At 42.7% G+C, this 25646-nt stretch overlaps 1 protein-coding gene across 1 annotated transcript in view; it reads left to right on the forward strand.

Moving 5' to 3' along the window:
• LOC121291210 (complement C4-like) overlaps positions 1-25646 on the forward strand; it is a 209586-nt gene that overhangs the window by 84929 nt on the left and 99011 nt on the right. The window contains exons 17-22 of the mRNA XM_041212296.1: positions 6617-6811; positions 13761-13875; positions 15598-15668; positions 16981-17120; positions 19541-19750; positions 22400-22451. Of these exons, the coding sequence (XP_041068230.1) occupies positions 6617-6811; positions 13761-13875; positions 15598-15668; positions 16981-17120; positions 19541-19750; positions 22400-22451 (783 nt within the window). The remainder of the gene's footprint in view (positions 1-6616; positions 6812-13760; positions 13876-15597; positions 15669-16980; positions 17121-19540; positions 19751-22399; positions 22452-25646) is intronic.

Consider the following 25646-nt stretch of genomic DNA (forward strand, 5'->3'; position numbering starts at 1 on the left):
CTCCTGTATTCGAGGGAATAAAATGCTTAGCTTGTATAATCGATTCCCACAATCTTGGAACCTTGGTCACATTCTGCTGAATCTCTGATATGTTGACTGGAACATTTTCCCACCTCAGAATGCATTGGTGCTCTCCTTATCAATGCCTGTCTGTCCACCAAGCCTCGGTCACTGGGCTCAGATTTTCCAGGCTTTTCCAGATCTAATCTTTTGGAAGTTGATATGGATCCAGGAAATCAACACATTGCTCCTCACGACTCCACAATATTTCCAAGTAGACTCTTGTAATGCAAGGTCCATCTTCATCTCATTTCCCTCTACCCACCATCCCCATCCCAAGAACCCCACACCAGTCTTCAGCTCCCACTGAACTTCCAATCAGTACTAGCAAATGCTCTGATATTGATCTGCATTAAAGGAGTGACAATATTGTAAGTACAGGCCAGTCAGCCTAAACTCTGTTAGCAAAACAATTGGAACCAGTTCTGAGGGACAGGATAAATGTTAATTTAGATAGACACAGATGTTAAGAGAAAGTCATATCTCACCATCATATCTGAAATTTTTGAGTAGGTACAAGGAGTGCCAATGAGAATTGCATACTTGATGTAGTCTATCATGATTTTGGAAAGAGTTTTGATACAGTTCCACACGACAGACTAACTACAAAAATAAAAAGCCATTGGATTCAATACAAAGTGATGAGTTGGCTCCAAAATTGACTCAGAGGCCGGAAGCAAATGGTGGATCAGAGTTTTCATGAATGGCAAGCTGTTTACACTGTGATTCTGGAGGGCTCAATACTAGGAACTTTGCCTGTTGTGGTATATATTAGTGATTGAACTGGAATGTGGCGGGTATGATTATGAAATTTCCAGACAATCCACGAAATGGCTCCTGTGTTGATAATGGAAAAGAGAGCTAAATATTGCTAAATGACATAATTGGACTAGTTAGGTGGGTGTAGCAATGGCAAATGGTGTTGAATTGGAAGAACTGTGAGGTAATGCATTTGGGAACAGTTAACAAGGAAATAGTCATCTGTTAGTAAAGCCACGTATGCCATAAGCTTTTTTAATGATCTTCTCAACATGTTCTGCACTTTCAAGGACTTGTGCATGTAAACACTTGGTCATTGAGAGACGGAGTATTGACTAACTCACGGCATGGTCGGTGCCATTCAACCACTGAGCCTATGCTAGCTCTCCATGGAGCAATCCAGTCGGTTTCTTCCCCCTCCTATTCTATTTCCATGACCTGAAAGGTAATTTTCTTTGAGTGCTAATCAATTTCTTTCTGAAATCATTGCTTGTCGCTGCTTCAACGACCCTAGTTGCAGGGGTGTCCAGTTCAATACCACTCACTGCATACAAAAGAAACAAAACATTCCTCTTGACATTTCCCTGATATATCTCCTAAAACCCTAAACAGTTGTTCCCCTAGTCCTTGCACCATCACTAAATGGGAATAGTTTTTCCTTTTCTATGTTATCTGACATTCAAAGAACGATATCTCCTGGGCCCATCAGCAGCTGGAAGGTATGTGCGCAATCATGTTATGGATGGATATGTAATGACCTGACAAGTGTAAGATTGCTCATGGTCGGCCGCCCACACCACCCCAGGGAAATCACTCCAACTTCCAAGACTGCCACTGAGCTTAAACTCCAGACAGAAGATTCTGGCCAAAGCCTTGTACACATCTACCAAACTGCTCTCAATCTCCTTTGTTCCAAGAATAATAACCACAGCTTTTCCAACCTAACCGTGTAGCTAATATTCTCCATCCGGGCACCATTTTGTTAAATTGCTTGGGCACACTCTCAGGAATCCTTACATCCTGCCTAAGGTGCTGCAACATAGTACACTAGTTTGTTGGCTCAACAAGAAATGTATTAATGTTCAACATACATTCCCTGCTATTATGCTCAATACCTCTATATTATAGCTTAACATCCCATTCACTCTGCTAACACGGTCTCAATACGGCTTGTCACCTTCAGACATCCTTACATAAGCGCCCACAGATCCATCTGTCCCATCTTCAAATTCCACCTGTCACTTGTCTGCCTATTTTTCTAGCCTATTTCCTTTTGCAGTGAATTAATATCATCCTCAATGTTTGCTATCCTGAAGAGATGAAGTCATAGGAACATTTTGGATTTTACTTTGAATTCCAATGTCCAACTGATTAATGTATATAGGCTCGGCCAGCATTTGTATCCCATCAATAACAGGCCTTTAGAAGGTGCTGATAGCCACATTCTTGAACACGACAGCCCATGTGTCGTTGGAACACCACAGTGCTGTTAGGCAGAGAGTTCCAGGATTTTGACCATACAACAGTGAAGAAAAAGCGCTGTAGATCCAAGTCAGGATGGTCTGTGGGTTAGGACAACTTGGAGGTGCTGGTGTTCCCATGCATCTGCTGCAATTCCAGGTGGTAGAGGCCGTGGCTTTGGAAGGCGCCGTACAAGGAGCTTTTGTAATTTGCTGTATTGCAACTTGTTTATGGTACACCCGGCTACCACAGGGTGGAGGGAATGAATATTTAAGGAGATAGATCAGGTGCCAATCAAGCAGGCTATTTTGTCTTGGTTTGTTTCAAGCTCCTTGAGTTTTGTTGAAGCTGAACTTATTCAGGCAGGTGGCGGAGTATTCCATCATAATCGCATTTCTGCCTTACAGATGGCACAGACTTTAGGAGGTGAGTTACTCACTGCACAATACCCAACCTCTGATCTGCTCCTCGAGCCAAAATATTTATATGGCTGTTCCAGTTCAAATTCTGATCAAAGGTAACCCCGGAAGGTTGCTCGAAGGGGATTGAGTGATGGCAATGCAATTGAATGTCAAGGGGAGATGTTCCATTTCAGTCTAGTTAGAGATGGTCATTGTCAGGTATGTGTGTGGAGCGAATGTTACTTGCCACTTTTCAACAGATGGCTGAACGTTGTCCAGATGTTGATCCATATGGACATGGACTACTCCAGCATCACAAAATGGCACTGAACATAATGCAATAATCAGTGACCATTTCCATAACTGACCTTATGCTAGAGGGAAGGTCATTGAAGAACATGGCAGGCAACATGTGTCAGCTGGACCAAATCTACAAGGAAAACTTGATTGCGCTATCCTTTAGAGATTTTAAAAATTAAATTAAAATATTTATCAACAAAATATAAATGATTTTAAGCACATAAGTAAGAGTACAATTACTTACTACTATAATAACTCCTCACATTCCTAATTAATCTGACCCCAATTTATACTTCCTTTAAGGCAAAGGCCCAAAATAGATAATAGATTCAAAACAAACGCAGCAAGTTAACACTTGACAGTAGAATTCCAAATGCCTTTTCCCAACATCAGTTTCGTTATATAGCAGACGTATCCATAAATGCTGGAGAATTCATTAAAGCTATTTCACACTTTCCTGTTAGATCTTACATGGCCTGCTGATGCATAGCATTTCATTCTCCTTTATATATGTTTCTCTCTTTTTAACAAATAAATTCTGTTGATCCATATATCTTTGAAACTGTACCCCCCTCATAATATAAAAACTTTCACTTTGCCAATATGTATATTGTCAGTACCTTTGAGGAAAAAAAAATATTCCTTAGCCTTGCTTACCTGGCTAGACTAAAATCCCTTTGAAATCCAAATCGCATCACTTATCTAAAAAAGCAAATTCACTCCAAACCTTACATGCTAAGCCAGCATCCATGTTTACTCATTAGCATATCAAACACCTAGCTTCTTCTGATGATTTCAAGCTTGCAGTCTACTTGACTCCAAATGTAATTAAATCATATGCAAACTCAACTATACTTACCCCCATAATCCTACTTTTCAATAAACCACAATAATATCATGAACAAAATGTTAGTTGCATGATGCCTCCACGACCATAACTATCCTCTTTTGTGCAAAGGATGGCTTCACCCAATAGGGAGATTTTGCACTAATTCCCATCTGTGTCAGCTTTGCAAGGGCTCCTTGTCGCCACTCTTGGCCAAATACAAGGAAGATAAGAACATAATAAATAAGAGCAGGAGTAGGCCATTCATTCTGGAAAAAAATACCCCTCCATTCTGGAATATCATGGCTGATTTGATGTGGCCTCCACTTTCTTGTCTTCCATTCTATAACTACAAACTCCCTTGCCAATCACAACAGTTTCTAACTCAGACTTGAATATATTCAATGACCCAACCTCCAATGTTCACTTGGGGAGAGGATTCCAGACACTAATGTTTCTTGAAGAAGATATTACATCTCAACTCTGATCTAAATACATTATTTTGAAAATTTTCCCTGAGTTCCATATTCCAGCATGAGTGGAAACATGTCCTCAGCATGTACCATGTCAAGCTCGCTCAGAAACTTAATGTTTCAATAAGATCACCTTTCCTTCTTCTAAATTCCGATGTGAATAGGCCCAACCTGCTCAACCTTTCCCCATAAGACTGCACGTTCATCCCATTAATAGCCCAGGGAATCTTCTCTGAACTGCCTTCAATGTAAGGAGGTGTGGCCTCAACATTCCTTGTACATTTGTAGTAAGATCTCCTACTTTTTTAACTTCACCTCCCTTGCAATGAACGCAAGTATTCCGTTTGCCTTCTTAGTTGCTTGATGTACATGCATGCTAACTTTTTGTGATTCATTTAATAGGACGTCCAAGTCCCTCAGCACTGCAGCATTCTGCAGTCTCCCTCCATTTCAATAATATGCTGTTCTTCATTCTTCCAGCCAAAGTGTACAACCTGAATATTTCACAAAATTTGCCAAGATTTTGCCCACTAATTTAACCTATCCATATCCTTTGCAGACTCTTTTATATTATCTCACAACTTTCTTTCCAACATATATTCGTATCATCTGTAAATTTGGCTACACTAAATTGATCCCTTCATTGAAGTAATTAATATAGAGCATAAATTTTTGCGGTTTTAGCACTGATCCCTTGGAACGCCACTAGTTACAATCTGTCAACCTAAAAGAGACCAGATTATCCCAAACTCTGTTTCTGATAGCTAGCTGGTCCTCTAACCAAGCTAATATTTCACTCCCAATACCACATGCTGTCTTGATATCAAGGACAGTCACTCTCACCTTATCTCTTTAATTCGTATTTTGTGTATGCTTGACTAATTTAATTTAATTTTTTGATGAGGTAACAGAGAATGATGAGGGAGGGATTGCAATAGATGTTATCGATATGGATTTTAATAAAGCCTTTGACAAAATATATCGTTAAAGGCTGTTTAACAAAATTGTGGCTTTTGGAGTAAGAGAATCGATGTCACTCAGATAAGAGAAAAAAAAACACTTATGGACAGAAAAACGGTGAGTTGTGGTAAATTGTTACTATTCAGACTGGAGGCTGGTCAACAATGGTGTTCCCCAAGGGTCAGTGTTCGGGACATTTAGTTTTGTCTTATCTGAGTAACATCGACTATCCTAGTCCAAAAGCAACAATTTTGCTAACCAGCGTTTAGCGAAGTACTTTGTCAAACATATTATTAAAATCCACATAGATAACATTCATTGCAATTCCTCCATCATCAATCTCCGTTACTTGGTCAAAAAGTTAAATTAAATTAATCAAGCACAACCTCCATTTCGATGTTTGTGCTGGCTATCCTTCATTTATTCAAAATAATACTCACCACTGATGTTAAATTAGGTGCCCTGCTGTTTCCAAGACTATCCTTAGATTATTTGTAGAAAAAAAGGTGACACATTTGCCACTCTCCAATCCTCTGACTCCCGTTCCCCCGCCACCAATTACAGAGAAGATTGGAAAATTTTGGCAAGCACTTTCGCTATCTTGGAGTTGATTTCATTTAGTAACCTGGGATGCAGACTATTTATCCACACTACACAGCTTTTCCTGTGCCTTCTGCCTCTCAATTTTCACCCCATCCATTAAATATACCACCTCTGCTTGTACTGACACCTTTTAAATCCCCCTTCTTTTGCAAGCATTGAGGCAAAGTACCAACATTCTACCCTTGCCCTACACCTCTAGGCATCTATGTCACTCTTGGCCGCTAGTAAGCTGGCTCCAGCTCTTACTGATCACGTATTTTGATGTTACTTTGGGGACACTACTGTATGCCTTTCTCACCCTACCTGGGCCGGTCTGTACTGCACCAGTGCAAAACCTCCGTTCTTGACGCAGCTGCTCTGCCTTCTCTAGGCTTGCGTGCTCAAATTATGGCATGGTGCAGTGCCTGTAAGCCAACATGCTCAAATTCAGCAGAGAAAAAACATTTATATTCTCAGCAATTCTTCGTGGTGGAAAGACATCATACAGCTATGGGGAAGGAGTGAGGGACTGTGACTAAGTCGATAGTTTGGCTAAAGAATGAGAGGATTGAATATCCACCTTCTGTGTTGTATTATGGTGATGATATAACATGAAGAGATCAAGATCCCCTGATATGCAACAAGCTTTCTACCGTACTTCACCACTTAACCTGCAGATCTGCGGGCTTAAATGACTCAAATCTGTTTGTAGGTCATGTCGTTTGTTCCAAAATGGAATGTGCTGAGCAACCGATGGTGCAGTTAGTGGTTTCTGCTTTCTTACCTCTTTACAGTGAACGAATACTTGGACCGCAGAATGCAAAAGTGCTGCATGGACGGCATCACCAGACTATTAATGCAACACAGCTGCGAGGAGAGGGCAAGCCGTGTCAAAGAGCTGGATTGTCGCCTGGTTTTCCAGACTTGCTGTGATTATGGAGTTGAACTAAGAAAGAATCAATCGTTGAAGGTGGATTCAGTAGCAAGAGGTAAGCGATAGTTGCTGCTGCTCCCTCTTTTATTTGGTCAACTAGTCTCAGAATTGAGCCCTATTCACCCAGAGAGTCAAATCAATGATTTCACCAGTGCACAAATTGCAGATATACTAATCATTAACAGCAGTGATGCTGGCCCATAAGGACAAAATGAAAGAACATGGGTTCAATCCTGGAGCTTTAGGGTAGAAAATAAGATAAACACGAGGAGAAACATGACGCGATCACACGTGGTGAACTGTCTACAGTCCTAGTCTACATAATATATAAACAATATAGAAGTAATGGGAAAGGAGCAAAAAATATTTACAAGGCTGATACCAAACTGGAAGATTCTACCTGCCAGGTGAATAGACTGGTGTCTCTTTTCACTTGGTAATAGAAGGCAAAGGAATTACCTCATAGGGTCCTTTAAAATGATGAATAATATTGATAGCTAGGATACAGAAAATATGTTTGCATTCATGTGGAAGAACAAAACTAAAGGTTACCAATGCAAGATATTCATCAACACATCCAATAGGAAATTCAGAATAAATGTGTTTACTCAGAGTGGGGGTTCCTCCAGCCATCCATTTTCACACCACTTCTCCTGGTGAGGGTCACAGTGGCAGTGAGCTGAGCAGCACCAACCTGACTTCCCTGTCCTTAGCCACAGATTCCGAGGATTCCCAGGCATTCTTAGGCCATCCAAGAGATGTAATCCCTTCAGCATGCCCTGGGTTGGCCTTAAGGTCTCTGCTCAGCGGGCCGTGCCCGGTATAGCTCCAGAGGAAGCCTACCAGGGGGCATCCTTATCAGATTACTGAACCACCTCAATTGGCCCTTCTCGATTCAGAGGAGCAGCAGCTCTGTTCCAGGGTTCTCCCAGATTGCCGACCTCCTCACCCTGTCTTGGACAGTACGCTCAGCAACCCTGCAGAGAAACTTTATTCCCACCACTTGTCCCCGCAGTCTTATCCTTTCGGTCATTACCCACCTGACTATTGGTGAGCATGGGGACCTTTATCAACAGAGAGCTTCATCAGAAAACTCAGCTCCCACTTCACCACCACTGACCGGAAGAGTGCCCATAGAACTGAAGCCACCACACCGATCCGCGGGTTTATCTCACTCTCCCCCCCCCGCCCCCGCCATCACTCACAAACAAGCTTCTGAGATACATCAACTCCTCCACTAAGGGAAGCTGTTCCCCCCTCACCTGGAGACAGCAGCCAACTCTTTTCTGGGAGAGAACCATGACCTCAGATTGCAAGGTGCTAATCCTCATCCCAAGTGCGTCACACTCAGCAGTTACACGTTCAAGTGCGTGCTGGAGATCACAGTTGGATGAGGCAAGCAGGACAACATCATCTGGAAACAGCAGGGATGCCACCCTCAAGCCCCCAAACTGGATACTTTCCTTACCTCGGCTGTGCCTTGATATCCATCCCGTGAAAATCACAAATAGGAGTAGAGACCAGACGCACCCTTGGGTGGGGTCCAGCCCACACCTTGAACAAATTTGACTTAATGCCAAGAATGTGGACACAACTCTCGCTCTGCGAATAGAGGGACCTGATAGCATGCAAGAAACAGCACGACACTTCATATTACTTCAGCACCTACCACAAAATATCCCGAAGAATGCGATCATATTCCTTCTCCAAATCTACAAAACAGAGGTAGACCAGATTAGCAAATTCCCACAAACTCTCAAATATCCCTGAGAGGGTAAAGAGCAGGTCCACTGTTCCTCAGCCAGGCCGGAATCCGCATTGTTCCTCCTGAATCTGAGGTTTGACTGATGGATGAAGTCTCCTCTCCAGTGCTCTGGCACAGACGTTCCCAGGGAGGCTGAGGAGTGTGATCCTTCGAAAGGTGGAACACACCCACTAGTCCCCTTTCTTAAAGATGGGGACCACCAACCCTGTTTGTCAATCCAGTGGTGCTGTCCCTGCCCTCCATGCAACATTGAAGAGGCGCGATAACCACGACACCCTAACATTTTCCAGTGCCTTCAACGCCTCCAGATAAATCTCATCCGCTCCTGCTGCCTCACCGCTACGGAGACTCCTGACGACAGCAACAGCGATAGATCCGATCTCACCTGGGGGGGTGGGGGGGGGAGTGCTCTGGAGCTGAATCCTGTAATGAGGGCATGTCCACCAGGTTGAGGAGTTCTTCAAAGTGCTCATTCCACCTCTCAGCCATTCACCCCCATATAGGACTTCCTACAATATGAATTCGTTCAGGAGGATACCATAAATGAATTTAAGGGGAGTCTGGTTGTGTGTAATGGGTAGAAGGAAATCAGAGGTGAAGCTGATAAGGGTAGATGATGAAGCTTGGGGCAAAGCTCCAGTGAAGATTATACATTGGCAAATAATAGATGGACTGATTGGCCTGTTGCTGTTCTTTTGCTATATTTTCTATGTAATTCTATGTAAGGACAGAAAGGGAGACAACGCAGTAATATAAGACCATAAGATGCAGGAACAGAAGTAGGCTATTCGGCCCATCAAGCCTGCTCCGCCATTCAAAGAGTTCATGACTGATCTGATAATCCTCAACTCAACTTTCCTGCCTTTTCCTCATAACCCTTGATTCCCTTACTGATTAAAAATCTGTCCATCTCAGCCATCAATATACTTAACGGCTCAGCCTCCACAGCCCTCTGCGGTGAATAATTCCACACATTCATAACCCTCTGAGAGAAGAGATTCCTCCTTATCTGTTTCCAGTGGGCGCCCCCTTACTCTGAGATTATGCCCTCTAGTCCTAGACTCTCCCATAAGGGGAAACAACCTCACCCTGTATCTACTCTGTCAAGCCCTCTAAGAATCTTATATGTTTCAATAAGGTCACCTCTCATTCTACTGAACTCCAATGAGTACAGGCTCAACCTACTCAACCTCTCCTCATAAGAAAATCCTGCCATGCCCAGGATCAAACGAGTAAACCTTCCCAGGACAGCCTCCAATGTCAGTATATCTTTCCTCAGATAAGGGGACCACATTGTTCACAGTATTCTTAGTGTAGTCTAGCTAGTGACTTGTATAGTTTTAGTGAGACTTCCCTACTTGAAATAAAGTCTGCTGTTACAGCTAAAAGGAGAGATTTATGAGAAGTTGCCAGGGATTGCGCCTATAAAGCATGGGCCAATGACATTTTGACGCTGCAATCATAGGTAAATTTCTCTCCCCCACTGTTTTAGGCAATACATATATGGCAATCACACAGAATCACAGAGCAGAAGAGGCCCTTCGGCCCATCGAGTCTGCACTGACATGTGAGAGACACCTGACCAACCTACCTAATCCCATTTACCAGCACTTGGCCCATAGCCTTGAATGTTATGACGTGCCAAGTGCTCATCCAGGTAATTTGTAAAGGATGTGAGGCAACCCGCCTCCACCACCCTCCCAGGTAGTGCATTCCAGACTGTCACCACCCTCTGAGTAAAAAAGTTTTTCCTCACATCCCCCCTAAACTCCTGCTGCTCACCTTGAACTTATGCCCCCTTGTGACTGACCCTTCAACTAAGGGGAACAGCTGCTCCCTATCCATCCTGTCCATGTCCCTCATAATCTTGTACACCTTGATCAGGTCGTCCCTCTGCTCCAACGAAAAAAACCCAAGTCTATCCAACCTCTCTTCATAACTTAAATGTTTCATCCCAGGCAACATCCTGGTGAATCTCCTCTGCACCCCCTCCACTGCAACCACATCCTTCCTATAATGTGGTGACCAGAACTGCACACAGTACTCCAGCTGTGGCCTCACCAAGGTTCTATACAACTCCAATATGATCTCCCTACTTTTGTAATCTATGCCTCGATTGATAATGGCAAGTGTCCCATATGTCTTTTTCACCACCCCACTAACATATCCCTCCACCTTCAGAGATCTATGGACACACACACCAAGGTCCCTTTGTTCCTCAGAACTTCCTAGTGCCACGCCATTCATTGAATACTTCCTTGTCAAATTACTCCTTACAAAGTATATCACCTCACACTTTTCAGGGTTAACTTACATCTGCCACTTATCTGCCCATTTGACCATCCCATCTATATCTTCCTGTAGCCCAAGACACTCCACCTCACTGTTAACCAGCCGGCCAATCTTTGTGTCATCCACAAACTTACTAATCCTACCCCCGCATAGTCATCCATGTCGTTTATATAAATGACAAATAATAGGGGACCCAGCACAGATCCCTGTGGTCCGCCACTGGACACTGGCTTCCAGTCACTAAAGCATCCTTCTGTCATCACCCTCTGCCTCCTACAACTAAGCCAATCTTAAATCCACCTTATCAAATTATCCTGTATCCCATGTGCCTTTGCCTTCTTTAAAAGTCTCCCATGTGGGACCTTGTCAAAGGTTTTGCTGAAATCTATTTAAACTACATCAACTGCACTACCCTCATCTCACTCCTGGTCACCTCCTCAAAAAATATGCATGACCTCCCTCTGACCAAGTCATGCTGACTATCCCTGATCAAACCTTGCCTCTCCAAGTGGAGATAGATATTCTCCTTTAGAAATTTCTCCAATAGTTTCCCTACCACTGAAGTGAGACTCACTGTAGTTCTCTGGCTTATCTCTACAACCCTTCTTAAATAGTGGAACCACATTAGCTGTTCTCCAGTCCTCTGTCACCTCCCCCGTGGCCAGAGCGGAATTAAAAATTTGGGTCAGAGCCCCTGCGATCTCCTCCCTTGCCTCCCTCAGCAGCCTGAGACACCAATCCTCCAGACCTGGAGATTTGTCCACCTTTAAGCCTGCCAATACCTCCAATACCTTGTCATTCTCCATATCAATTTGCTTACGAACCTCGCAGTCCCTCTCCCCAAGTTCAGTACCTTCATCCTTATTCTCTTGGGTGAATATGGGCATGAAGTATTCATTCAACAGTCTAGCGATGTCCTCTGGCTCCACCCATAGATTGCCCCTTGGTCCCTTATGGGCCCTACTCTTTCCCTGGTAGAGGGTACTCTTCCCATTGATATGCTTATAGAATATCTTGGGATTTTCCCTACTTTTAGCAGCCAGAGCTTTCTCATACCCTCTCTGAGCTCTCCTATTTGTTTTCTTAAGCTCCACCCTGCACTAATGCTTCTGCTAATTTGCTTCCCTTGCACCTGCTAAAAGCCTTTCTGTTCCTTCTCATCGTAACCTGAATATCTCTGGTCATCCATGATTCTCTGGGCTTGTTCCTCCTTCCTATCACCCTAGAGGGAACATGTTGAGCCTGTACCCTCCCCATTTCCTTTTTGAACACCCCCCCACTGCTCCTCTGTAGATTTCCCCACAAGTAACTGTTCCCACTCTACCTTGGCCAGATCCTGCCTTATTTTACTAAAATCCACTCTCCCCCAATCCAAAACATGGCAAAACTTCTTAACCCATTCAGTTCTTCCATCTCAAAGATCCTGAATTTTTTTAAAAGGTGTGCTGTTACAATTGACTCGATTCTTGGATCATTCTCATTTGAAGGTGCCAGGAAGTGTGCGGCAATGTGAAAGTGTAATGAAACTGGATTGGCCAGGTGGGGAGGTGGAGGCGTGTAAAACACGCGGGATGGCTCTTGAAGTCAAATACCCCATCCGCTGGTATTGATGCTGACCTCTTGGGCGACCGATGGGATATCTGTGCTCTAGGAATTGTTGCCCAGTTTCACCCTGCTGAGTTTGTTTGTGTGCAGTCAAACTTCCTTTAGATCATGGCCTGAGCCTGAATTCAGGTGTGAATTTGAACAGCAAGCTCTAGAAATGTCTTCCTTCTTAAGCTGATGCACTAAATAAGCAGTTATACATTAGCAACCTGATAGTTTCTAACCTTCACCATTGACGCAAAATGTTGTTGTGGTTCCACAGCGCCATTTATCCAACACAAGTTAATGGTGCACATCCTGTACTAAAAGCGAAAATGGGACCCCCTGTTGAAGACCTGCGCACCATTAAAATGGTGCAGAGGAAATGACATTGATTTGGGTTGAATAGAGGCGGAGGAATACCTTTCATTTGTGCTAGTGGTGCAGTTGAGGGTACCTGCTGCCAACATAATTACAACTCTGCCTGTAGGTGGAATACTGTTTGAGAAAATAATGCAATTTTATGTACAATTGTTTTCATTACTTACCTTAGTGCATTGTTTCACATACCTGCTTCCGGGATTCTATGGGTATACTTCGTGTATGGCACTGCTGGCCTGTATGGATTAAAATGGGTTTGAAGATAAAAAGTAGGCTTGGGGGCAAATGAACACTGTTAAGGACCTGTTGAGATGTATGGTCTATTTCAGTGCTGTAGATGTCTAGGTGTAAACAGAAACAAATAATAAAACAAGACATATAAAAGATGGTGGGAGATATACAGCAGCGTAGGCATCATAGCTACAGCAACAAGTTGCATTCATATATCTTCTTTCGTGCTATCTTTCCACGAGATTCACAAGAACGATTGTGAAATGCAATGTTGGCACCAAAGCTCATAAGGACATTGTTTATGAGGAGCTTGGTAAAACGTGTGAAGGAGTGTTTGAAAGCAGGTGGAGAAGTTGGAGATATTTTGAGAGGAAATTCAAGAGCTTGAGGCAGGGACAGCTGAAGGCAAGGCCGCATTGGTAGAGCAATTAAAATAAGAGGCTCTTCAGAGGCCAGAGTTGAATGATTGCAGATGGCTTTGAAGGTTTTACAGCTGCAAAAAATTAGAGAGCTAGGGAAGGGCAAGGATGTGAATGGATTGAAAACAAGAATGAGAACATTAAAATGAAGCTTTCAATTAACCAAGCATCAAAGTAGGTCAGCGACCACAAGGTGGAATTGTAATCTGGACCTATTCTTGGGGGAAACTTAAGGGTAACCAAACAAGTGGAAGAGCAAGCACGGAGTCTCTTTCCATCACACAATGAAATGGTCACCTAATGTTTCTTTCCTGCCTGTTTTTATTTTTCAGCTGCTGTGAATGTAGATCAAGATTTTTTCGATGAAACATCTATCCATGTTCGCAGTGTGTTTCCGCACAGCTGGCTGTGGAAAACGGTCGAGGTCTTAAATGCGGGGGATCACAAGTAAGCTGGTCTGATCGGATCATGCAGTGATAATATAACCAGGCTTTAAGTAAAAAAAGTTTGCAGTCACTGACATTATTATGGTGGCGTTTAGTGCAGGACCTGACTGAGTTCTGGGTCTATGCATAGAACGTTCACCAGATTCACCATGGGTCCATCATCGAAAAGGGAGTTTTCCTAAACATTTATGGAATACCACATTACATTATTAGGTGAAAATTATATTTCACCTCTTTTCTATTTTTCCTTAGTTCTGGTGAAGAGTCATACGGACTTGAAACATTAACTGTGTTCCTCTCCGCAGATGCTGTCAGACCTGCTGAGTTTTTCCAGGTAATTTTGTTTTTATCGACGGAATACTGGTTTGGTTTCAACCCAATAATTTTGTCAAATTGGGCACCACAATTTACAACTGATGCCAAGGTCTTGGAGAGGACCGCTGAAGGAATTTAATGGAATGGTTCCAGTCACAAAGGTTATTGCAGTTCCACGTATGGACCCGGGAGCTGGTATTGTCTTCCATAGAGAAGGGAAGGCGGAAATAATATGTGATGCATTGTTTCAAATCATAAATTCTATAGATACAATTAATACAGAGAAACTATTTAAAACGGCAGAGGGGTTAACAGGAATGCATACATTGAAGGTGATTGTAAAATAAGCAGAGGCGACAGGATCAGGAACTATTTTAAGTAACAATTGGTTCTGATATGAAATGGCTGCCCGAATAGGTGATGGACAGGGATTCAATAGTCACCTTCAAAATGCAATTGGGGCAATAATTGAATGAGCAAAAAAATGCAGGGATGGAGACAGGAATGTGGGAGTCGATCTAAGAATATTGCCTTTGTTAAAGTGCCAGTACAGGCCTCATGGGCCAAGTAACCTCCTGCTGTGTTGCACTGCTCTATAATCCATAGCTAAAAGTTAGGAAGATAATAGACAAAATAAATTGAATAAAGTCGAACTTACATGCAGCCAACCAAGTATCAATCACTTACTGTCCCATCCTCTGGAAAAGTGAGAATCCACTGATGAAACTAAATAAGTGAACCACACAGAAGAGGGAGTTTCAGCTGACATTATCAGCCTCTGCTGAAAAAAAAACATGCAATGGGGTATGAGAACAAGTGTTCTCGTCGCTCTGTGCTGGCTTCCCGTCGCTCTGTGCTGGCTTCTCGTCGCTCCGTGCTGGATTCCCGTCGCTCCGTGCTGGATTCGCCCCATGTGGCGAGTGAAGAATGAAGAGTGTCCACAGTCATGGTAGTTCCTGCGTGGTCCATTTACAAATGCAGGGAAGTGATGGGGCTCAGCACCAGTGATCAGTGGATGCAGATGACTGTGCAAAAAGGGCACAATCTCATTACTCATCCATGACACCTGGTATTCAGTTCTGCTGATTTCAATCAAACCAATATTGGGCATGTTATATAATGGTTTACTTCTTGTCTCCTAAAACCTGAAAGATGGATCTCCTGTATGAGCGCGGTCAGTACAGAGAGGTTACTATTTCCTGCACACTTGCCAGAGGCTACTGGATGGATCACTTCTTGTAGGACACGTCCATTGTTTAAATATGTTGCACTAATGTGGCTGAGTATTAGAATGTGTTCGAAATGAGCAGCTGATTCATTAACAGGAAGAATTTTCATGTTGATTTCAGCAGCGAGGTTTTGACTTCAATTTAAGACTCTATTTTCTCCTCACAAATCTATCTTATAGGTTAAGAAACTACATTCCTGATTCCATAACCACTTGGGAAATTCAGGCAGTTGGCATGTTTGAAAACAAAGGTACCATTTTTCAACTGATTGTTGATGAGGACTAGTGCAATCCCCTGACCTTTATATATTCAAGTGCCATCTTCCCTGTACAGGATCCATTTCGGATCTTATGTTGGAAAAGTGTTCACAGGTCTAGATGAAGAGGGATGGGAGGAGGCTCATATGGAACATTCTCTTACAGTTTTACATCTTCTCCTCATCTAAGTCGTTAATCCAGATTGCAAGTGGTATTGGATGATGCGACCAGCAATGGTCTAAAAAGGAAATTGAATTGGGATTTAAGGGACTTTAACTTGCAGGGCCACCGGGATAGAGTGGAGAAATAGGACTGGGTGGAGTACTGGAAAGGGCCAGAATGGGCTCAGTTGACCAAAAGGCTTCCTTCTGTGCTATGAAGAGTAGATGAACAATTGCACTCGCATCTAATAATGAGTTCTATTGAAGGCAGCACGTTTGAATATCGGGTGGAGTATATAACAGCCAATCGATATGAACCTGCCTGCTTTGCACTATTCCTGCACTGTAAAGAATGGCCTCAAGTCTACAGCACAGAAACGGTCATTTCCCCAACTGTTTCATGCCATTATTTATGTTCCAATGTGAGGAAGAAAAGTTCTGGCGTCCATCTAGGACCTCCCCTATTATATTTCTCATCCCCGGACTCTGTCTGCTCTCATTAATTAGATATCAAAGAGATAACCTCTTAATAAGGTGCCGGAAGATTCCAACACTTACAATAGACAGAATTATATGTTCTACCACTGGCGGGGTGGCAGGCAGAGTGGCTGGGCAGGAGGGGGGGGTGCCCTTAAATTCCTCGGATGGCCTTGCTACTGGGGTCCCAACCTGAGACCCTCACAATTAACTGGTACTGGGCTCCCGGGACTTAGACTATAGGGACTGCTTGTAGTCCACTGCAGCATCTCCCACTACAGGGACTAGGGAGCTGCTGGCCAATCAGATTATCCAACATCTCTCTGATTGAGGGGCGCAAGTCCTGCCTGCAGCTAGTTAATGCTCATTGGAGCATTAACTGGATTGGGGCAGCCAGTATCAGGGACCGTGTGTTTACTGTTGACTGTTCAGATGGAAGGAAGCAAACCCGCCATTCCAAAGATCCTGGCCCAGGTTTCCCAGCTGTGCATGGTTGTTCAACAATAACAGTCTGGAGGTTGAAAACAACATGGTGAAAGTTCAACCCTTGGGTCTTGAATTCAAATGCTGAGAGTGATGGAACATATGACACTTTGAGGAAGCAGTGAAATGGTTATATTGATCAAGCAAAACAAATGCAATGAGTTTCCCCATATTTTTCTTTAAGGATTCTGTGTGGCGGAACCAAAGATGTTGAAAGTGTTCCGGCCTTTTTTCATATCCATGAAGTTACCTTACTCTGTCAAAAGGAATGAGCAATTGGATGTGACAGTTATCTTGTACAATCACTTGCATGAAGACCTCGAGGTAAGGCAATTAGATCAAAGTAACGTAATTCACCTTCTCAGTCCCTTGTTAGTTAGTATACCTGACATACATGCATGAAACATATTGTTAAATCTCAGTGCATATATCCCCATGCAATGTGTTATTGTTCACTGTACCCGAATGAATAGCTGTTGACTTTCTCCTTTTTGGCATGAAAGCAAGGGTTGCTGTGGATCACTTCACGCAACAAAACTGCTCGTGCATGTGTTAGTGCACGTGTTATAGAACCGATTTCTTGCAAACTGGTAAACCTGGATGAACACCATGAAAAGTAGTGGCAGAAGTTATCAAGCCATACATGATGAAAACAATGCACAGAGGTGCAATTCCGCATGAACAGAATTGAGAAGCAGACAACGTATGTTGAACCTTTATCCAAATTTACGTTACACCATGCCTGGAGTACTGGAAACACTTGCGATCTTCATTTTTTAAATAAAGGATATGGAAGCACCGGACGAGGTGCCAAATGATTTGCACTGGCAACAACTGAACTGAGAAGTTTTAATTTTTAAGAAAAGCCTGAAAAGGCATGGAAACATTTTCTTTAGCTAGATTACGAAATGGTTTGATAGTCTCTCATCCTATCAACATTGGGGTGGTCGTCTCTGCCTTGTCAAGCTGTCTCATGTTCAAGTAAGTGTCTAAAAAATCTGCAGTGGTGATGGCAGAAGAGATAAAACCTAGAAGAACAATGGCTACTTAATTGTGCAGGATCCTTTGTGTTTCTTTTAAGCACATAGGAAGAAGGTGACGGAAAACCATATAATGCGCTATTTTGCCAGTCATATTGCTCATCGCTTATTGATGCTAAAACGAGGTGCTGAAGAGGGGCAAAGAATAAGGACAGGACCCACCGTTGGGAGGTTCCACTGAAATCACCATTTCCTTCTGTTCTCTTTTCTCTTGTACAGCAATCTAGCAGCAGCTTCACCAATGACCTTTCTTCCATCATAAAGTCAGAAGTGGGGATGTTCGCTGATGATTGCACAATGTTCAGCACCATTTGTGACACCTCAGATACTGAAGCAGTCCCTGTCCAAATGTAGCAAGACCTGGACAATATCCAGGCTTGGGCTGACAAGTGGCAAGTCTCATTCATGCCACACAAATGCCAAGCAATGACCATCTCCAACAAGAGAGAATCTAACCATCACCCCTTGGTGTTCAATGGCATTACCAACACTGATCCTCCACTATAATATCATTGCCCAGAAACTGAACTGGATTAGCCATATAAAATATGGCTACAAGAGCAGGTCAGAGGCTAGGAATTCTGAGGCGAGTAACTCACCTCCTGGCTCCCCAAAGCCTGTTCACCATCTACAAGGCACAAGTCAGGAGTGTGCTGGAATACTCTCCATTTGCCTGGATGAGTGATGCGCCCACAACACTCAAGAAATTTGACACCATCCAGAACAAAGCAGCCGCTTGATTAGCACTATATCCACAAACATTCACTCCCTCCACCACTGACGCATAGTAGCAGCAACGTGTACCATCGACAAGATGCACTGCAGGAATTCACCAAGGCTTCTTAGCAACTTCCAAATCCATGACCACGACCATCTAGAAGGATAAAGGCAGCAGATAGATGGGAACACCAATACCTCGAAGTGCCTCTCCAAGTCAGTCACCGTCATGATTTGGAAATATAATCACCGTTCCTTCACTGTCACTGGGTCATAATCCTGGAACTCCTTCCCTAACAACACTGTGGGTGTACCTACACCACATGGACTGCAGCTGTTCAAGAAGGCAGCTCATCACCACCTTCTCAAGGGCAACTGGGTATGGGCAATAAGTGCTGACCCAGCCAGCGAAGCTCACATCCTGTGAATGAATAAAAAAAATCTGGTAAATGCATCTCTACTGTCACTAAACCTCTCCGTAGAAACGAGTTCCCCATATTCACAACACCCGCTGTGAAAAACAAGTCTTGCCTAAATTCTCTATTAGATTTATCATTGACCATCTTATCTTAATGTCGTCTACTTCAAGTATTTCCCACAAGTGGAAACATATTCTCTGATCTACCCAATCAATACAACTCATGATTTTCAGGGCGTCTTTCAGGAAAACTGGCAGCGTTCTCCTTTCCAGAGAGGAGGGCCAAAGCCTGTCCTGTATTTACGAATAGGTACATCCTTGCTGTTCAAGTATCGCTCTAGCAAATCATTTTTCATATTCTCCTGTGCTGCTAACCCCCTTTTTATAATATCAGGATTAGAAATATTTCACAGTGCTCTGAGTTTGGCCCATCTTTCATAAGTAGAATCTCAACGTGGCTAAACATTGCTCTTAGAGGCTCCAGTAACATTGTCCAAAACACAATGGGCATGATGTGGGTGACGTCTGTTGACGTTTAATTTTCTAATTGTATTCGTGTGTTTCCCCAGGTTTCTGTATACATGAGAAAAACAGAGGGTCTGTGCAGTCCTGCTGTTTCAAGGCAAAATTCCAGGAATATTCTTGTCAAAGCAAATTCGGCAGCCTCGGTTCAATTTGCTATTGTTCCATTGGTTGTTGGCAATGTGCCAATCAACGTGATCGCTTTCAGCAAAATGAATTTGCACAACGACGCTGTTTTAAAACATCTGAGAGTTCTGGTGAGCAGGGTGTTTTGATGTTCATTAGGAACTTCCACCACACAATAAAGATTCAAGAGCGATATTGCCCAATGTTATATGTCAAGCTTCATAAAATCTACAAAACTCAGCCTTCAAGAGGGATTTGGAGATAAATAGTTGTAAAAGTAAAACAGCCACCGGATTGGGAAAGAGCGGGAGTGTAGTACTAACTGGATTACTCTAAGAAAGAGCCAGCAGAAACTAAGTTAGCCATATGGCCTCTTTCTCTGCTGTACCTTTGCACGATTCTGTACTTGCTGGGTTTAAATTATTAACTGTATAAAATTGATCAGAAACTTCGGTTTAGCCAGAGGTGTCTCCCACCACTTAAAATAAATATGCAATAGAGGCCTTGATTAATCAAAAGTGAGACTCCCATGCCACCCTGAATAAGCACCAGCTACACTCCATGGAATAGTCCTTCATTTTAAGCAAAGTGAAATATGGTGATCGGGTGCAAATATAATAGGAACAGATAATAGAATATTCCCATTTCTATCTGGAGGGCTAGAATATAAAGGGGACAAAGTTTTTTTGAGGCAATACAAAGCCCTAGTTAGACCAATAGTCTAGGCTATTTTGTCAAAATCTGAGCACTTGCCTCAAAAAGGATACTTTGACATTAGAATTTGTGCAGCACCAGTTGACCAAAATATCAAGATCCCATGGTTTAAAATGATGAGAAATTCCATAAACCAGACATGAATTTCCTGGTAAATAGACAATTAAGGATAAATTACTTCAGGTTTTGTAGGAGTTTGAAAGGAATTGATGAGGTAAAATAGGCAAGGGAGGAGATTGCAGGGGCTCTGACCCAATTTTTTAATACCTCTCTGTCCACGGGAGAGATGCCAGAGGACTGGAGAACAGCTAATGTGGTTCCACTATTTAAGAAGGGTTGTAGAGATAAGCCAGGAAACTACAGGCCAGTGAGTCTCACATCAGTGGTAGGGAAACTATTGGAGAAAGTTCTGAAGAAGAGTATCTATCTCCACTTGGAGAGGCAAGATTTGATCATGTATAGTCAGCATAGCTTTGTCAGAGGGAGGTCATGCCTAACAAATTTGATTGCATTTTTTGATGAGGTGACCAGGTGTGTAGATGAGGGTAATGCAATTGATGTAGTTTATTTGGATTTCAGCAAAGCCTTTGACAAGGTCCCACATGGGAGACATAAAGAAGGCAAATGCACATGGGATACAGGCTAATTTGATGTTGGATTCAAAATTAGCTTAGTTGTAGGAGACAGAGGGTGATGACAGAATGATGCTTTAGTGACTGGAAGCCAGTGTCCAGTGGCAGACCACAGGGATCTGTGTTGCGTCCCCTATTATTTGCCATTTATATAAATGACATAGATGACTATGTGGGGTGTAGGATTAGTAATTTTGTGGATGACACAAAGATTGGCCGGGTGATTAACAGTGAGGTTGAGTGTCTTGGGCTGCAGGAAGATATAGATGGAATGGTCAAATGGGCAGATAAGTGGCAGATGGAATTTATCCCTGAAAAGTGTGAGGTGATTCACTTCAGAAGAAGTGATTTGACAAGGAAGTATTCAATGAATGGCATGAAACTAGGAAGTTCTGAGGAACAAAGGGACCTTGGCGTGTATGTCCATAGATCCTTGAAGGCAGAGGGGCATGTTAGTGGGTGGTGAAAAAGGCATATGGGGCACTTGCCATTATCAATCGAGGCATAGATTACAAAAGTAGGGAGGTCATGTTGTAGTTGTATAGAACCTTGGTGAGGCCACAGCTGGATTACTGTGTGCAGTTCTGGTCGCCACATTATATGAAGGATGTGGTTGCAGTGGAGGGGGTGCAGAGGAGATTCACCAGGATGTTGCCTGGGATGAAACATTTAAGTTATGAAGAGAGGTTGGATAGACTTGAGTTATTTTTGTTGGAGCAGAGAAGACTGAGGGGCGACTTGATCGTGGTGTACAAGATTACGAGGGGCATGGACAAGGTGGATAGGAGGCAGTTGTTCCCCTTAGTTCAAGGGTCAGTCACAAGGGGGCATAAGTTCAAGGTGAGGGGCAGGAGATTTAGGGGGTAATGTGAGGAAAAACTTTTTTTACCCAGAGGGTAGTGATGGTCTGGAAAGCACTGCCTGGGAGGGTGGTGGAGGCAGGTTGCCTCACATCCTTTAAAAAGTACCTGGATGAGCACTTGGCATGTCATAACATTCAAGGCTATGGGCCAAGTGCTGGTAAATGGGATTACGTAGGTAGGTCAGGTGTTTCCCATATGTTGGTGTAGACTCGATGAGCCGAAGGGCCTCTTCTGCTCTGTGATTCTGTTTAACACTGGCGGGGTAGTCCAGGACATATGATTAAAATCAGAGCCAAACCATTCAGCATAGAGATCAAGAAACATTTCTTTAGGAAAACAGTTGTAGGGGATTGAAAATCCTCCCTACAAAAAAAATGTAGATGCTAGCACAACCTGTAGCAACAATTTTGTGTCTGAGACGGATCGAGATTTAGCCAAGTTTCTAAAGGATATTGGACCGAGTGAGTGGGATTAAGATAAAATTAGCCATCTCATTAAATGAGACAACAGACTTAATGGTGCGAATACTTCCTCATATTGTGAATTAACTTGATCTCATTTCACTTGGCAGCCTGAAGGTATAATCATGACAGAAGAATCAAGTATTCCTATCAACCCCAAAGGTGAGAGGAATTTAACTTCCAATATTCTGTATTAGTATTATTATTAGTTATCTTATTAAACTAGGAATCCAGCATTATAGTGTAATAATCGGAGAGGCATGTGTTTTGCTCCCACTACAACAGGTGCAGCTTTGGAATTCAGATCACAACTCTGAAATTTATAAAAAATGTTGGTATCAGCAACTGTAACAGCAATTAGGACTTGATTGTTTGTAAAACAGAACAAGAGAGGTTCATGAAAGACCAGTTGCTCAGGAATTCTCCTGGTCTGGCCTATCTGTAACTCCAGACACAGACATATTGCAATGTATTGAATCTTCAATTCCCTGGCGTACCTCTTAATGAACCATAGAATTTTTACCAGCGATAAAAATATTATTGGGCCTTTTGGTTCTCTGCAACTGCAACTCACCTTGTCCCAATCCCCTAATATGTCCCTATAGCCTGACATTTGCTTTCACTTCATGTAACTATCCATTTCCTACGATTGAATCTGCCTCCACCGCACTCTCAAGCAGTGAATTCCAGATTCGAACCACTTAATACATAAAAAAAGGTTTTGCTCATGTTGTGGCGTAAGCAATAATCCACGGTACAGTAAATAGACTTCCAATTTGCTTTGAAAACTCCGAGCTACCAAGCATGTACAATTCACAGGGGTGTGTTTGGTTTGTAGTAACGTGTTATGAATGGTCCCACGGATGGAAGTCAAAGATGTCAAAGATGCCACAGCAGTGATGTGGGAGAGGTTGTTTTCCAAGGAAGTGTTAGAGATAGTCTGTTGCCCAATTGTGTACAGAAAAGGTGAACTACATGTTTTTGGCAGGATGCTAACCTTAGAGGAAAACAAAATACTTTGGAGCAGTTGACATTGTCGTTATATGGACAAACACTACTGTGCATGTACATGTAATAAGTTCCCAGATCAATAATGGGCTTTTGGTTTTGGCAGCATTCAGTGAGGGGTTCATGTTGACACATAGGCTAATATAACTCTCTGGTCCTTCTGAGAACGTTGTACTTAACTGAATGGGCGGACGGCACCGCAGTTGAATGTCTCAGCTGAAAGATGCCACCTCTGGGAAGTGCAGCACTCCCTCGCTATGTCACGACCATGTCAAAGGCATTTCCTCAAAGTGGTCCAGGAGCTAAGCATGTGTGTGTGTGTGTCTGCCACTCTGCCTGTGTCTTTGTGTAGCCCCCTTTAATTTGCAAATGATACAAATTAAAAACAACCAGCAGCAAAGCTTTACTCTCAAACAGAATAAAAATAGTTTGTTGCAAAAACACTGCTGTAAATTACTTAAGCAAAAGTGATAACGTTATGGATGTTATAGATGCAAAGATCAAAATGCAGATAATGGAGATAAAATACTTAAAGATGAGATTTCAAATCAGCCACTGTGTGATATCACCAGGGATCTGTTGCTTGGTTTCCTTCTTTCCTAAGAGAAATGGTTGAATCTTGCCTTTTGATTTAGAAACTGCAATAACTTCTGCAGCCGACTAGTTGGGATTTTCCTTTTTCAGGTGGACTCAGCAGGTCAGGAAGTTTTTGGTTTCTTGTTCCTTATTAGATCTGCCGTTATGTCACTTGAACATTGCCTAGATTCTTCTCAGCAGAACAACAGTTGATTTCTAACTAACCTTCTGCTTTGACTCCTGGTTAGGGAGAGAAAGCCTCTCTGATGATGTCACTCCGAGTTGTCTGTGGGACTACTGCCCATGTGGCTCTCACAGGCTCTCTTTATCAAACCAGAACAAAATTACTGCTGTGTTCATTTTAATGAAACATTGCACCATGAGGTAAATAAGTTGAGGTCCTTTGAAGTCTCTCCCTGTCCCCTGTCCTGTTAGAAGCTGTGGGGTTTATACAGTTTTTAGATGATACAATGGAACCCCTGGAGGAGTCTTTGCTTTTAGGTGACTTGTGATAGCTGCCTCTAGAGAGAAACACACCTGACAAGGTTTGAACAAATCACAAAAACATGTCATGATATCAGTCCATGCTTCCATTTTGAAGAGGACTTCTAAGTTCTTTGACAACCATGTACTTTACAAACAGTAGCCCTTAAAATCAACCATGTAATAACTACAGATAAACCAGAGCTAGAAAAGTAGAAGTGGTCATATTCTGCGCTCCATTTCTTGGCGGTGTTTTGGTTTCTCTGTGACTGTTTGGAAGGGGTCAGAACTACTCGGCAGCTCATTCTACACTTCCTGTATTTGGGATACAGAGATTGACTGGATGCATCAAAACTGCTCAGGAAGAACCAGTTTCTCAGTTTTATTTTCTCTTGTCAACTGACACAATTGCGCTGTAAATTTATTTACAGTTCCACACACTCTGGAACAATATCTTTGCTTGTGTCCATTCAATACTTCTTTTTCCCAGAACGCTCATTCTCCTTGGAGCATAGGCGATTAAAAGGAAGATTTCATAGGGATGTACCAGATTATGGCAGGTTTGAGTTCAGAAGTTCTTCCCACTATAATATGATGACTAGAGGAAACAGATCTCAGATATTGAGCAAGAGTTGCAGAATGTGAGGAAAACTTTATTTTAAGCAGCAAGTAGTATTTACCTGGAATTCACTGCCCATCATGTAAGTGCAGCTGAGCAAAGATTTCAAAAGGAAATTAGATGGGGAAATGAAGGAAATAAAAGTGCCGTGTGAAGTAAATTTAGTGGGGGAATGGGACTGACTGCATTTTTCTGCAGGGACCTGGTATTGATTTGACCTTGTTTAATGGCATAAATAATTCTAAAGGCCCACTGGCTCGAAATTAAAAAGACATTGGGAGGGGTGGGGTGGTAGAAAATAGACGAAGGTCAATTAAATGCCCATGAGATCACCCACCTCCCACCCCGGCCAGTTTCTTAAATACAGTGAATACATTAGTGTGATGCAGTGCGTGGAGTTTGTGAATTCATTATCACTTTATAGAAGTTGACCTCCTTGAGATTTTATTCTCTTCTTCTGCCCACTTGCAGCTCTTGATAAACAGCCTATTAAAGTAATATTAATCAAGACAAATCGCCTTTCACCTGGAGGTAGAGGTGCCTTTCACCCCAGCGAGACATTTGAGCTTCAAGTCCCACTGCAGAGTTTGGTTAATTAATGACACGCCAGCCCATAATTCTCTCAGGAAAGCCGTCTTTTGGTTGACACATTAAACCAATGCCCATCTGGC

Source organism: Carcharodon carcharias, chromosome 19, assembly GCF_017639515.1.
Source record: "Carcharodon carcharias isolate sCarCar2 chromosome 19, sCarCar2.pri, whole genome shotgun sequence".
In the NCBI taxonomy this organism is placed as follows: domain Eukaryota; kingdom Metazoa; phylum Chordata; class Chondrichthyes; order Lamniformes; family Lamnidae; genus Carcharodon; species Carcharodon carcharias.